Here is a 14984-nt window from a genome sequence, read left to right on the forward strand (position 1 = left end):
AGGAGGGAACATTCAAAAGGTGGGGTTGAGATGGGAAGTTAGTGTCCGAGTGGATCGAGGTCACTATGGCAAAAGTGGTAGAGTAGCGGTGTATCTAGCCGAAGGTCGTGGGTTCGAATCCCGCTCGTGACATTGACTTTTTTATCTCAACTAAAAACCTTAATTAATAGAAAGATATTAATTGGATATGCGGACCACGAAAACTAGTGAATGGATTTAAGTAAAAAAATCAAATATGTTGAGACATAAACACAGAAAGAAAAATTTGGGTTTTGAATTATTCATACTTTGAAACCAAACGTCTCGGTTGAGGTCAGTTTAATAAAAGAAAAACAGTGCCAAAAGACTTCCTGTTACTGTAATGGTAGTTTCAAAAGGTATTTGAGATTCTATTATAGTTTACCCAACTTTAATTTGGAAGAAAAATATTCTGAAAGGCAGTGTTGCAAGAAATTTGCTTAATTGTTTCACAAAGTTGCTTTTCCTCGCTTTTTCAACCAAATATCAGGGTTTAATTTGCAACGTTAAAACTAGAATCTCAGCGGAAAAGATAAACAGATCATTTCGCTGTTTCCTTAAGAAAATAATGAAATTTTTTCCTTCCGAGAGAACTTAAAATGAACGGCAAGGGACGAAATCATCGCTAAATGATTCCGTTTCTCGGGCATTTGGGAAAATGTTTTCCCTGATGAAATAGCCTAAGATTAAATTGCCCTCATAAAGGGAAATCGCTCCTTCCTCCACGTTTTCTCCTAGGGGATGAATCCCGACTACTTGAACCCTTCCTGCCCATCTAGCAAACCAATCTCAGACCGTCTTTTCATCTCGGAGGAGCAACTCTCACAGGATTAATTTCGCCTCTTTTAAACTTGCAAATTGGTCACCTGAGCGAGAGATTCTCCCGGTATGAAAATGAGTCTTCGGATGTAATAACAACTGAAACCGTATTTGAAATGTTCTGGTAAACGTTCATAACGACCAAAATTACGGAAATACAACCCGAAAATTTGGTCAAATCAATATTGTCAAAATTTTATAAAAAATTGCTTTTAATAATTAATATTTTCAGACTATAATATCCGTTTAAATCTCTTTCACAGGACACAAGTGACACATGCTCAGCTCTACACCTTACAGGATTCATTTAAAACCACTCAATATCATGGACCAGGATGTTTCAAGTAAATCGTCGTTTTAGGCGACATAGATGGATCATAAAAGTTAAACTATTGAGCATAGGAATGATCATAAAGAAGGATCCAAAAATCGGAATAGAAGTTTAGGAAAAAAGAACAGATCAGCTCGTTGACAAAAGGAATGTTGAGGTCGTCGTGGATAAACAAGATGAATGGCTTTTTTAGGAACAATTTGAGCATGGGCCGGATATTGGAACGATATACGAAAAACTAGTTCTGCTCCGAAATTCCAATCGTAGAAAAATCCTGTATAAAGTTAATCACGTAACTTGATCTTTACCAATCATTTTTTCTATCATCTCTGGTTTGGCCTGTCAAATGCGTTTTGACATCCTCAGTTGAGTCCATTGGGGGTAAACAGAAGTTAGTTTTTACGTAACTAATTTCAGCCCATCCTTCATTCCTTCCTGTTTATTCAAATTTGTGATATATTGCCTGAAGGGACCCGGACAAAGTGTTGCGGATCAATCTAACCAATTTTTTTATTAAATTAAAAAAATTATTACCTTTATTGGATTATGTGATCCAAGAATTTTTAAAATTGTATCACTAGAAGTTAGTTAAAAAAATTACTGAATTAAGGATTCCAATTCCAAGAGCAAGCGCCATTTCCTATAAACCCGGCCACTACCTCTTTCCGTGGCGTGTTTTCACAATACCAGACTGAGGAAAATGCCAAGAAAGAACTCAAAACAATGCAAACGGGTGCAAAATTGGGCAGAGTTGTTTTTCCGAAAGGTTCATCATATTATAATCGATAGGAAATGCAAAATAACTAAAACCATCACTTTTGGTGAACTCGTCAGAAAAACATCCGCCCTGAAAAGTAAGGTTTTTTGGTACAAAAGGGACAAAATCTGCCAACCCGTTTACGTCGTGCGTTTCAAATTTTTTATTCTTTAACATAAAAGGTCTTTAAACACTTCTACGAAAGCTTTTCCGAATGTATTAATTACATTTGGAAAAATAAATTCTAAAATATTAGAAAAATGTGTTCGAAAGTTTTCTCGTTGTAGACTTTTTCAAGACGAAAAGCTTCAAAAAAACTCGTGTAACAATAGAGAAACATGTGTACCAAAATTCATCAAAAATGGTTCAGCAGTTACTGAGAAAATGTCTCTTTTATATTTCAATTAATTAAGGTTTTTGGTTGAGATAAAAAAGTCAATGTCACGAGCGGGATTCGAACCCACGATCTTCGGCTAGATAGGCCGCTGCTCTACCACTTGAGCTCGATCCACTCGGACACTAACTTCCTATCTTAACCCCACATTTTCAATTTTCCCTCCTTTTTTCCATTTTTCAAATGTCGTGAAATCTATTTGATTCTCGGCGACAAATGAAATGGCCACGGAGAGACGATAATGGTGAGATGTGAAGATATACTTCAGTTTAATTATTAAATCGATACTAACTTCCAATCTGAACCCCACCTACATTGGTAGAGCAGCGGCGTATCTAGCCGAAGGTCGTGGGTTCGAATCCCGCTCGTGACACTGACTTTTTTTATCTCAACTAAAAACCTTAATTAATTGAAAGATATTGGTCAAGCGGACAACGAAAACTAGTGAATGTCTTTTATGCTATCCCTTTCCACCCCCTTCAACCATGTAAATACTACCCGCAACACTTTTTCCGGGTCACCGTTCGGTGATTCCTCTTGACTCTTCTGCTCAAGTATTAAGCTTCTTACTTCAATGAAACACTGTAGCTCCTTCATGTTCACATTTAACCCCACTCCTTGATAGGTGCTTGGAGGTTGAATAGGATTCGGGTTAGAATACAAACTTTCAGTTGTACATGGTAATGTCGGTATTGGGTCAAAGTTAAAGGTTAAGAGGAATCGATCTTTACGATCTTGCTCCATCATTGACAAGAGTTCTTGTCTGTGAACTGAAGGCTTTTTAACAGATCGTAAGGCTCTTTTAAGGAGATGGTATGACGTGTACAGTATTAGAATTGGTGAGAAACAATGATTTTATGTAGATCTACTATGGGTATTAAACGTTTTAAAAAGTGTCTTTCGTGAATTTTTGACATTGCAGGAAGATATGATTTTAACGTTTTTGAACCTTATGAATGAGAATGACACTGGGGTACTTCCATCAGGGATGATTCCAAAAGGGAGAAAACTAAGTCGAGGATTACTTTATTATTTGTGGTTAAAATCTATTACATCTGTACAAAATAATTAACATTGCCTTATACGGTGGTGGTTTTTCTTTTAGAGGATTCGTGAATGTATGATTCTTTTATTAATACTAAAAAAATTTATTTCGTTAGGTGATGATTCACTATCTTTCTACGGTAATGGAAATTGCCTTTGACATAATAACTTCAAAAATGATTTAGTATAAAAAAATTACATCCTCCATCACCAATATTCTAAAAACTAGCTCTTTATTATGCTGCCGTTTATGTATTAATTGCTTATCATATCTTGATGGAACCACTTTATTTTAACAACTGGAGAAGAACCAGCTCGTAACTTTCCAAACTATCTATGGTACACCTTGGTTGCCATACGGCAGAGATATGACATAAGTTCTAAAATACTTTTATTTGTCAATAATAATAAAACGCCATATATAAAAACTTTATTTCATTCCATAGAACTTAAAATTGTTTAGCATCCTTAATTTTTTTTTCAAACAATAAGTAAACGAACAAAGAAAAAAATCGTAATCGAATTTATTTTTCTCGAAATTTCAGATGCTTGGAAATATTCAAGTTGAGAATCGTTTAATAAGCAAAACACTCAAGTTTTTAATTTCAACCGACATCGGTACGTTTTATACGATTTTTTTATTACAGAAGCTCAATTAGAAGATATAAAAGAAATCTTCACTGCCCCAGCCTGTATATTTGATTTCAAACCCTAAACAAACGAAGTCTGGAAATGCAAAACCGTAATAAAAAACCAATTACCAAGTGATTACAAATTTAATTTTAACTTGCAAAAGTTTTCGACAAAAATACTAATAATTTCCTCTCTCGGAATAAATTTTTCATTAAGATCCAGTTTTTAAAATTCAGCGAAAATCCTCGAGTTTAAAAAGTTTCAATTTGTCACACTTTTCCTAGGGCAGATATATATGATATATCAAACATTTATGTGAATCTGACTCTTTTTGTTTATTTAATATTTTTTACTTTGCAATGGCTAATCTTTATTGAAACGGTCTTCAAATTTGTTCGTTTTATTTTTGGTTATAAATTTTCTTAAACACATTGATTAAGACAAAATCATTAATTTACATAGCTAAGAAAAATTTCAGCAGTTTTGTATTAAACCGTTACATTATCTATCATAACACAAAAAAACCCACCTTGAATAAAAAATTATTTTAAAAAACACTTAAAACAATCTAAACGTTCTTCACGATTGTGGTTATTAAAACAATCTAAACGTTCTTCATGATTGTGGTTATTTTGTTGTATATACTATGAGGGTTGTAATTCAAAAAGTTTATTTTAAATAAGATTTTATAGTCAATATAACATGAATCGCTCTGGTATTTAGTAGGAAGAGAGGTGAATCAAAAAGGTATGAGAAGAAATAAAAACATTTTCCTTGAAGTAATTGCTCCTGTTATCAGGGTCTTAAGTAGATAATTCATTCAATTCATTTTATGTTTAATTGTTTTTCTCTCATTGTCCCTCTCAATTACTATAATACAGTGGTTTTAATTTTTGAAGCACTGACAACCAACTCGAAAAAACCTGGGCAGTGTTTGTTTCTGGCAGACTGAAAAACTTGGTATACATCGTAAAATTGTAAACAACAAAAAAACCCGTGTAATTATTAAGGTCATGCTAAACCGGAAATTGGACCACTTATTGGGTCCGTCTTCACTCGCGGTTGAACTATTAAAACGCGTTTCAACGTTGTGCCTCTTCAGTGGGTAGGCCGTATATGTCGTTGAGTCCGATGGTTGGGTCGGGATGTCGGGGTAGTTCCAGTCGTTGAGTTTTAGTCGTTTTTTTGTGTCTAAAAGCTCAATATTAATTCAAGCCAAATTCTCAATACTGCCTGATCATGTCGAGATAATGTAGGTACAGGTTCTAGTACCGTAGTAGCATAAAAATAAAAAATTAAAACTGCGGAAGGAACTAAAAATACATAAGATTTTTGGAATGTTTGTATACGCAAGATCCCAAATATAGATTTGATAAAAAATTTCAAATTAAAAGACCCAACAAAGCAGACTGAGAGAAAAGAATTTCACTTGATGCCGACCTGATTTGGTTCTGATTGGGTCAGAAACTGGTATCTATGGAAATATGCTGTATACTGACATATATGTATAAGTCTGAGAGAAAAAACTGTGGCAATTGAACGCTGTTTCAGAAAGATCAAAAGGCTTGTGTTACCAACAAAAGCATATCCATCTACAGAGATTGGCAGCAGGAAACAACAGCCCCAGCAGGGGACATCAAAGTCCTATGGGATACTGGGGACAACGGTAAAATTAACCTTATTTAAGTACCAGAGTATACAGGCAAAAGGACAAGGAAGGGGTTGATTAATAGATCAAGGAAATTTCGAAAAGGACACTGATCAGGACACTTTGTATCATACCAAATTCCATCAGTCAATGGGTTAAAAATACCTAAGTTCAATAAGATTGCATTCCAGGTCAGAGGGAGAAAAGGTGATTTTAAAAGGCTGGTACAGAAACTATCGTCAAAAATACTAAACCAAAAGAGGGTAATGGTAGGACTGCAGAATCCAGGGGGTATGGTACTCCACGAAGCAGAAACAAGTCAACTAAGTGTAAGATTGGGTTGGAAAATTAAAACTGCTTCTATATACCAGAATATTTTTTCTAATTGGACATCTCCTGTTTAAACAAATGTGAAAATAATTAAATAACGTTCTTGGGTAAAGTGTAAGTCTTTCGGGCTTTCATCCTATCGGGAATAAATTAATCGTTCGACGTTTATACGTCCACAGGCCTACAATTACCCACAAATTCATTACTTTTAAATCACTGTTCTCAGTAGAAAATCAATAAGGAAAATATTCCGATAATAAAAGTAACGTAAATAATAATTTTATTTGGGCACTCTCAACACTACAGACAAGAATGACACATCTACACGGAAAACAAACACTTTGAGCCCTGAAGATGATCTCAATAAAGATCGAAACGTTGGCACGATAAAGAAAATGTTTTTCTAACACCTACGTCACACCCGGCCGCATCTCACGATCTCTAAATAATAATTTTATCTTCATATAAACAAAATCTCTTCTGATTTCCTTGGTCTTTCTTTTATTTTTGCCTCCAGTTTGAATTTAATAACAGAAACACCCAAAAGCGAAATTTTAATTTTATTGTATCCTTTCCCATTGTTAATAACACTAAAAACCGTACAAAATAAGCCGGTGAAAAAAGTATAAAATCGTTTGATCCTACGGGATTCCTCGCCTGCCCGCAGTGAATTAATTGCCATATCATGTAAAACCATGAAATGAAAAGAAAGGTATACTACTGTATGTGGAAATATTTAAAATAAATGAACAAACCGTTTATTACTTTTCAGTTTAGGGTGCACTTTAGGTTTTTAGTTAAATATTGACCAACCATAAATTTCAGTAACTTAAAATCCAAGGGTTTCAGAACAATAGAAAATTTGCTATTTCATACCATATTTTACAAAAAAACAATCGTTTTTAACGTTTTAATAGTTTTGATACACTGTAGTTGACAAATTACTCTTAAAGTTCCAAAATAACTGTAATATTAAGTTTTAATTTAAGATCTTCAGATGAGTTAAAGTTTAAACGTTTAAGGCCCACCCTTTGTCCCATTGTTGTATGATAAACACAAAGGCTAGGATGAATTCCTTAACACAGGACGGGAATTATGTAGTTACAAGTTCTATAGTCTCTCTCTCTCTCTCTCACTCTCTCTCTCTCTCTCACTCTCTCTCTCTCTCTCTCTCTACTTCTATGTATACTCACTTGTATCATCTATCACACACACTATCTCTTCCTTCTCTCTCTCTCTCTCTCTCTCTCTCTCTCTCTCTCTCTCTCTCTCTCTCTCTTTCTTTCTCTCTTTTTTACACTAAGAGCGTGCATATATATTTCATCCAGGAATTAATTTTGTTCATTTATTTACGTCGCTTCATATTTTTATTTCCTTATTTACCTTCTTCTTTCATGTTCTTTCTCTTTGAGCTGGACACATATAGATAAGGCACATGTACGGAAGATAAGGTTAGGACAAGGTCAAATTACATTTACCTAATTCCATGTTTTTTCGTGGAGAGGAGTGCTAAGCGCAGGATTAAAATCCCGAGACCTTCTCCTGCGTTTTTTTTTTTTTTAGAAAGATAAAGAGAAATAGATAAATACAATAGATAGATAGGTGTGAGAAGGACAAAAATAAATAGATGGACAGATAGGTATGTAGGTCGGAAGAAAGAGTGGGTGTGAGGGAGTGAAAGAGAGATAGAGTGAATGAGTGAGAGTGATTGAGAGAGAGTGAGAGGGAAAATAAGTGAGAGAGAGAGAGAGAGAGAGAGAGAGAGAAAGAGAGTTGTGAGAGAATTATTAACTAATAAATTACACGGCGCAAAAATCTTTAATTTTGCAATAACTCTAAGTCATGATGGTTTAGCATAATCCTACAGCCGTGAAAGTGGATCGAATCTCTGTTTTTTTCATATTTCTCTTTATACGTTTTTTAATTTCTTCTATATTTCCTACTACTTTCATCGGATTTCGGGAGAAAGAGAGAGAGAGAGAGAGTAAAAAAGAATGATCGATAGATAAACAGACAGACAGAGCATTTAGAACTTAAAAAAACCTAGACGGACGAATATAAAATGTCCATGTTTTGCGACTTTTCCCGCAAATCTTAATGAGAGATACATAGAGAGATGCTAGATGGATAAAAAGAAAAAGAGTGTGAGAGAGAGTATGACAGAGTTTGTGTGTGTGTGTGTGTGTGAGAGAGAGAGAGAGAGAGAGAAAGAGAGAGAGAGAGAAAGGAAAAAAATAAATAGATACAATAAATAGATAACTATGAGAGGGAGCGAAATGAATAGACGGATAGATAGGAAGGTAGGTTATTAGAAAGAGTGAGTGAGAGAGAGAATAGGTGAGAGAGAGAAAGTGAGAAAGAGTGGGAGTTGTGGGAGAATTAGTTGCTATTAATTACACGGCGCAAAATTCTTTAATTTTGCAATAACTCCAAGTCATGATGGTTTAGCATAATCCTACAGCCGTGAAAGTGGATCGAATCTCTCTGTTTTTTCATCATTTCTCTTTATACTTTTTTAATTTCTTCTACATTTCCTGCTACTTTCATCGGATTCCGGGAGAAAGAGAGAGAGAGAGAGTAAAAAGGAATGATCGATAGATAAACAGACAGACAGAGCATTTAGAACATAAAAAAACGTAGGCGGACGAATATAAAATTTCCGTGTTTTGCCTCTTATCCAGAAAAACATAAATGGAGATACATAGACAGACACTAGATGGATAGAAAAAAGAGAGTTCGAGAGAGAGGAAATGAGAGTGTGTGTGTGTGAGAGAGAGAGACGGAAGACAGACAGAATTGCCTAAATGAAAGAATAGTTTCCTTTAAATGGCCAGATTTCAAAATTTGCTTTAATTATTGTATGAAAAACTCTATTTTACAAAGTGATATCACTTACAGCATTGATGTGAAAGGTTGACCGATCTCAGGAGGTGAGAAGATTCCATAGATGNATATATATATAATATGGATAGATAAATAGATTAATGGTAGGGTTAGGGTTAGGTTAGGTAACGTTAGGGTTAGGGTTAGGGTTTCAGTTGTGGTTGAGTTAAGTTACATATCCATGATTGACTGTTTTTACAAGAAACAGAAAATATAAGAATGTCTTTAATTTTAATTTAAACTTTCTTTGCTCTGGTTTTTGCTCTTTTTAATTCTAATGTTATACTCCCTTTATATATTGAGCAATACAACAAATACAAAAAATAAACATACACCGTTGTCTTCACATTTTCAAAACCCAATTTTCTATTGAGTAAATGTGTTTTAAATTAGGGTGATTTTTTTTTTATTTAGTTTTTGTAGATATTATTGATTTACTACAATATGTAGTCCAATAAAACTAAGAAGAACCTTTATATCATGTCTTATTAATTTAAAATAACCAATTGTTCTAGCTGTGATGAGTAATAAGGGTTGATGAATATGAGACAAGAAGAAAGACAGTTGTAAAATTATTTTAAGATTTTCGTCTGATCGGCAAACATTGTAATTTAGTGCTAACCGGCCTGATAAAATGTAACTTATATTCTCAGATAATATATTTGTTTACGAGTTCGCCATCCAGTCAGATAATACTGAGATGCCCCCACATATCAGCATAAGGTGATTTGGAAAGTTTGATTTCGACGATTTGCCGACAACCATTGCTTTTTCTTAAAAGCCAAGATCCATTTTATATAAGTACCAGGATGCTTAGCAAGCATTCGTATTCCTATCGTGTAGATCGAATAAATTCATTTTAGTTCCATTGAATAGTTTAAAAATGGCTTTACTCGGGTGAACGAAGATCTCAATTAAAAGTTTCATTACTTTTACTGTTCACCTGTATTTCTCACAATTAGCTACTAATATGCGAAGCAATTAGCACGATTAAAACGGACATTAAAAAGAAGCCAGGGTATATTGGTTAAAAATAAACTCAAATAAATACTTCCAAAAAGATTAACTCTCAACTAATCAAAAGTAGAAAAGTAAAGAATTTTACCTTAACCTTTTATTATTTGCAATTACATTCATTATATTTAGTGGTCTGATTGACCAAATTACTTCTTTCAATTAATTAATCTTTTTATGTAAAGTTTTGTTGAAATTAAAAAGTTAATGTGTTAGATTCGAACCCAAGACCTTCGGCTAAATACGCCTTGAAGTCACGATAGCTCAAGTGGTTAGAGCAGCGGCGTATTTAGCCGAAGTTCGTGGGTTTGAATCCCGCTGGTGAGACTATCGTTTTCATTTCAACCAAAATCTTACATTAAAAATTAATTAATTGAAATTAGCACTTACTAAATTCACTAGTTTTGTAGTCAGCTTGACCAATTAATATCTTACAATTAATTAAGGTTTTCAGTTGAGATAAAAAGTCAACGGCACGAGGGGGATTCGAACCCACGATCTTCGGCTTGATACGCTCCTGCCCTACCACTTGAGCTATCGTGACGTCGATCCACTCGGACACCAACCTCCCATCTCAACCATATTTGACATTTGAAAAATGGCAAAAAGGAGGGAAATTCAAAAAGGTGCGGTTGAGATGGGAAGTTGGTGTCCGAGTGGATCGAGGTAACGATAGCTCAAGTGGTAGAGCAGCGGCGTATCAAGGCGAAGATCGTGGGTTCGAATCCCGCTCGTGCCATTGACTTTTTTATCTCAACTGAAAACCTTAATTAATTAGCAATTACGTTTAACCTGGACCTCTTTTACTTGTTAGTTGAGATAAATATATTAGAAAATTTTGCCAAATTTTAAATTTGTGGAGCCTTATTTGGTCCAAGTATTAGATTTATGTTTCGTTCTCACGTATTTTCAAATAACTTTTTAAACCTTTTCACGAATATGTTTTTTATATTTATTTTAAATATTTTCTTTGGTGATTTATCAACCTTCTAAGTTTAAATATTTTACTTTTCAATAGGTAGATTAGGGATGAGGCCAGGAAGACAGAAACAATATTTATTTTCTTGTCGAGCTTTCGGCAGAATATATCGCCTTCATCAGGACATCGAAAAAATCGTTTTAATTTATGAACAGGTACATGTGTGGATAAAGTAAAACGATTTTTCGAAATCCTGATGAAGGCGATATATTCTTCCGAAAGCTCGACAAGAAAATAAATGTTGTTTCTGTTTTCCTGACCTCATCCCCAATTTACTTATTTTAACGTTTTGTCAAATGTTTTTGAAAAAATGACACCCTGATAAAATTATAAAATTTTATCTTGCCCTTTGGCAGAACAAGACCATTTTCATAACCTTAAATTTGATGTATATATTAACCAAGATTAAAATCTGTTCTTTCATCATTCATACATTAAAATGTTTGGTGATTAGTGACCGTTTGTCGATGATTATTCAGAAATCGTGAGATGCTGTCTGGTGTGAGGTAGGTTTCAGAAAAACATTTATCGTGCCAACGTTTCGGATTTAATTTAAAAAATGTTTGTAAATCCCAGGTCCTGAAGATGATCTCAATAGAGATCGAAACGTTGGCACGATAAAGAAAATGTTTTTCTGAAACCTACATCACACCAGCCCGCATCTCACGATTTTTTGAATAACAATACATTGAAATTTTCGTTGTCCAAAACATGCGAGGTTTTTTAACCGATAACTTTAAAAAGGCGTCACTGATATGCAGAACATTTTTCAGACGTTTAGAAACTTTTAAAATTACAATGATGGTATGCATCTTTTAATAAATTAAAACTAGAAATAAAAAATTAAATCTTTGAAGAGTTTTTGTTGGTTTCATTTTTTTAATTTTCTCGCTTAGCGTGAGATATAATATAAAATTTGTTGACATAGCATGAGAAAGAAAATATTCAGAAAATATTCAAATTTTGTTAAAACTGTGAGGAATTATGAATTTCTTAAAAATGTTTTTTTTAAATTATGATAAACATTCGTTGTTAGTTTTTTACAGGGTGTTTAAAAGAAATCCGAATCAGTTTTTTTCCAAAACAAATTTTTTGAATAACTTTACTCAAAAGTTTTTCCTTTATTTACTTTTTATATTTCTAACCTATGAAATAGATACATTAATTTCTTATTCTACGGAAAATTATATAACTATAGTTAACAGGAAGTGAGTAGACGTTAATAATTCATGAGGTTAGTCGGTTCACTTTTCGTGTTACTTCCACCTTTCACAACTTTGCCCAGTATTTCCCACCATATCTCATAAAATTTTAAGCCTGCTGCCAATTTAATTACACCAATGGAAAGGGCATTAAAAATGCTACAAGATTTTTTATTGTAATCACAAGCAAAGAAAGTATAAAATTAGCTTGAACATTAAGTTTTTTTTTAGTTAAAAAAGTTCTTCTCTAAAATAAGAAGTAAATTTATTAATAAGCTCGATAGGGGCGTCGTTGGCCGCAACGGTTTGGGCGTTAACACGGCGCTCGTAAGGTTAAAGTCCCGGGTTCGAAACCACGGCCCTGCAATGGGCTTTTTTTCAAAACGCCGGCACCCTGACGGTTTATATGACCACAGCTGTTGCAACCCCTCGAGAGAAAAAACATAAGGGAGAAATTGGCCGATTGGGAAGAGTTGGCTTGCATGACGGATGTGCACGCGCTGGTCGGTCGCAATAAAATTTGGTTATAATAATAAAATAAACATACAAAATAAAATAAAGTACAAAATAAATTAAAATACTAACTTGTTAACTGTGGCTGGATTTTCTCGACAACCAGGGAGGAGAGCCGTTTAATAGCTAGAACCTGCAATAACTCTGGCCAAAGATAAAACAGAACCCTAGTCTATTAATTACCTTAGGGGCTCCGTCCGAACCCTGTATGATGTGTCGCATTAAGGATGCGGGAGGAGACACTCGCGTTATTTTGAACGCGAAAATTAACAAAACGAAAGAAAAAAAAATGCTTCTTGAAAATAAGAGAAAAACTGAAAGAAAACTAAAAAAAAATCACTCTTGGAGGCTAATTAACAGTGGACTGTATGGAAGCGAGACGGAAGCGAACAGGACTAGAGCAGGACTAGGCAGCAACAGGAACGGATTATGAGGAGGGAACAGAGCTAGGATAAATTCTAGATTAGCGGCATTTCGGAAACAAAATAAACAATTATAATTCGCGATTTTTGGCGCGAACAACGGAATTGGCGGAAGGTGGAAAAGCAGAAGCGGATGATTTGGAGAATGTGGGGTTTCCGGTATAATACCAAGTTCGATCTTTCAATTTTTGACAGATGAACATTGGAGATCGTTTGGTTGTTAATGCAGAGCGGAGAAATAAAAAGTAATGGTAGAGGAGGAGATAGCCTGGGACTTATTGACACTGAGAGTCCGTTGTCAACGTAGTATTATTAGAACAAAACAATTTTAACATGAAAACCTTTTTTTTTTTTTTAATTGGTACTTGATATTTTTCATATAATCACATGTTATGTTTATTTTTTCCCAGGAAAGGCCGTACGTCATGGTCAGGGAGGGAAACTCAACCGGAAACGCCCGCTTTGAAGGTTTCTGCATAGATCTGCTGAAGTCTATAGCTAGCCGAGTCGGTTTTCAGTACGCTATCAGACTGGTCCCAGACCACATGTACGGCGTTTATGACCCAGTGACGAAACAATGGAACGGCATCGTGCGAGAACTCATCGAAAAGGTAAAACCTGGAATCATAAAACTTATTTTTTAAGCCCTTTTTCCCAAAGATCGCCAATTTTTTTCATTCGCTCTCCCTACTGTCCTGGAATTTAATAACTGGCGATCGAACCGGAAACATGTTAATTACGTTTAATTCCTCTTTAATTTTTGTCCTCAGAGGGCGGATCTTGCCGTCGCCTCCATGACTATTAATTATGCAAGGGAAAGTGTAATCGATTTCACGAAGCCTTTCATGAACCTCGGTATAGGGATCCTTTTCAAGGTAAGAACGAGGGCTAATTTTTTTTCTATATAAAATATTTTCTTTGGCCCGTTTTGAGATGTCGCCCAAATCCTCTTTAAATCAAAGAAGAGATATTGGGTTTTTTACCGCTCCCTGAAAGTCTCCTTTTTATCTTTTTTTTATCTTTGCCCTGTCACTTCCAAATAACCATTAATCATTGGGTATTTTCAATTTTTAAATGTCGCCATAAGACTAAATCGATGCCGTCGAATTGTTTCGGAGCGGGAGAGCATTTCATACAAAATTAACAAGGAACTATCCTCATGTTAAGCAGTTCTTTAAATCATAAACCTCTAAAAATTTTATATTTTTTGTCAAATCAACACTCTTTAGTTAATGAGTTTATTTTTTAATGGTCCTATAATCCTGGCTGAAAACTTTGCTTTCTCTCTCTTTCGAAGGACCTCTGGTCTTGGTGTTCCAAAATACAGGCTTTTGGAATACGGGCACACTCTGAAATAGTACCAATAGGTACTTTCTCTACTATTATAGCAATTCATAGCCTGCGATGGTAAAAAATCCTACGAATGAAACCGATAAAAAATGTTAGATCTTCTCCACGTAGTAAGTTTTATGGGTCAGGACATTTTAATTTTATTGTATTGTAGATTTATCGACTAACTGTATGAACATAATATTCCCATGATGTTTGGTCAAAAGTATATAAACGTAAATTCTTTGATTTTCATGTCAACACTAAAATCATTTTTTTGATTTTTCTTTGTACCTTGTTCTCACCTCATTTAGATTTTAGTGATGAAAATCAGAGAATTTATATTTATAACTTTGACCAAAATCTGTACGTACAAAATTGTTTGTCTTGTCTCTAATTTGACAAATAATTAAAGGACATATACATGATGCTCGGCTACTCGTGTTAAAAACTTTGCTAGTAGATTGTAAATTTCAAATAGAACCAAAAAGTCCTAATTAACTGCCGTCCGAATTTCAGCAGTTTCGGAGTTATTCCATTTCTTTCTGATTTTTGACGATTTTACTACATTGCTTCAAATAAACAATGAAAACTCAAAAAAAAGAATGGTTATGAACAAATCCATTGGTCCCATTAAAAACTATGTTAAATATACATGTGATTAATAT

General features: G+C 34.3%; 1 protein-coding gene across 1 annotated transcript in view; it reads left to right on the forward strand.

The window, feature by feature from the left end:
• LOC106674284 (glutamate receptor ionotropic, kainate 2) overlaps positions 1-14984 on the forward strand; it is a 306995-nt gene that overhangs the window by 221066 nt on the left and 70945 nt on the right. The window contains exons 9-10 of the mRNA XM_024226052.1: positions 13398-13598; positions 13758-13862. Of these exons, the coding sequence (XP_024081820.1) occupies positions 13398-13598; positions 13758-13862 (306 nt within the window). The remainder of the gene's footprint in view (positions 1-13397; positions 13599-13757; positions 13863-14984) is intronic.

Source organism: Cimex lectularius, unplaced genomic scaffold (assembly GCF_000648675.2).
Source record: "Cimex lectularius strain Harlan isolate CLEC.00 unplaced genomic scaffold, Clec_2.1 scaffold110, whole genome shotgun sequence".
Classification (NCBI taxonomy): domain Eukaryota; kingdom Metazoa; phylum Arthropoda; class Insecta; order Hemiptera; family Cimicidae; genus Cimex; species Cimex lectularius.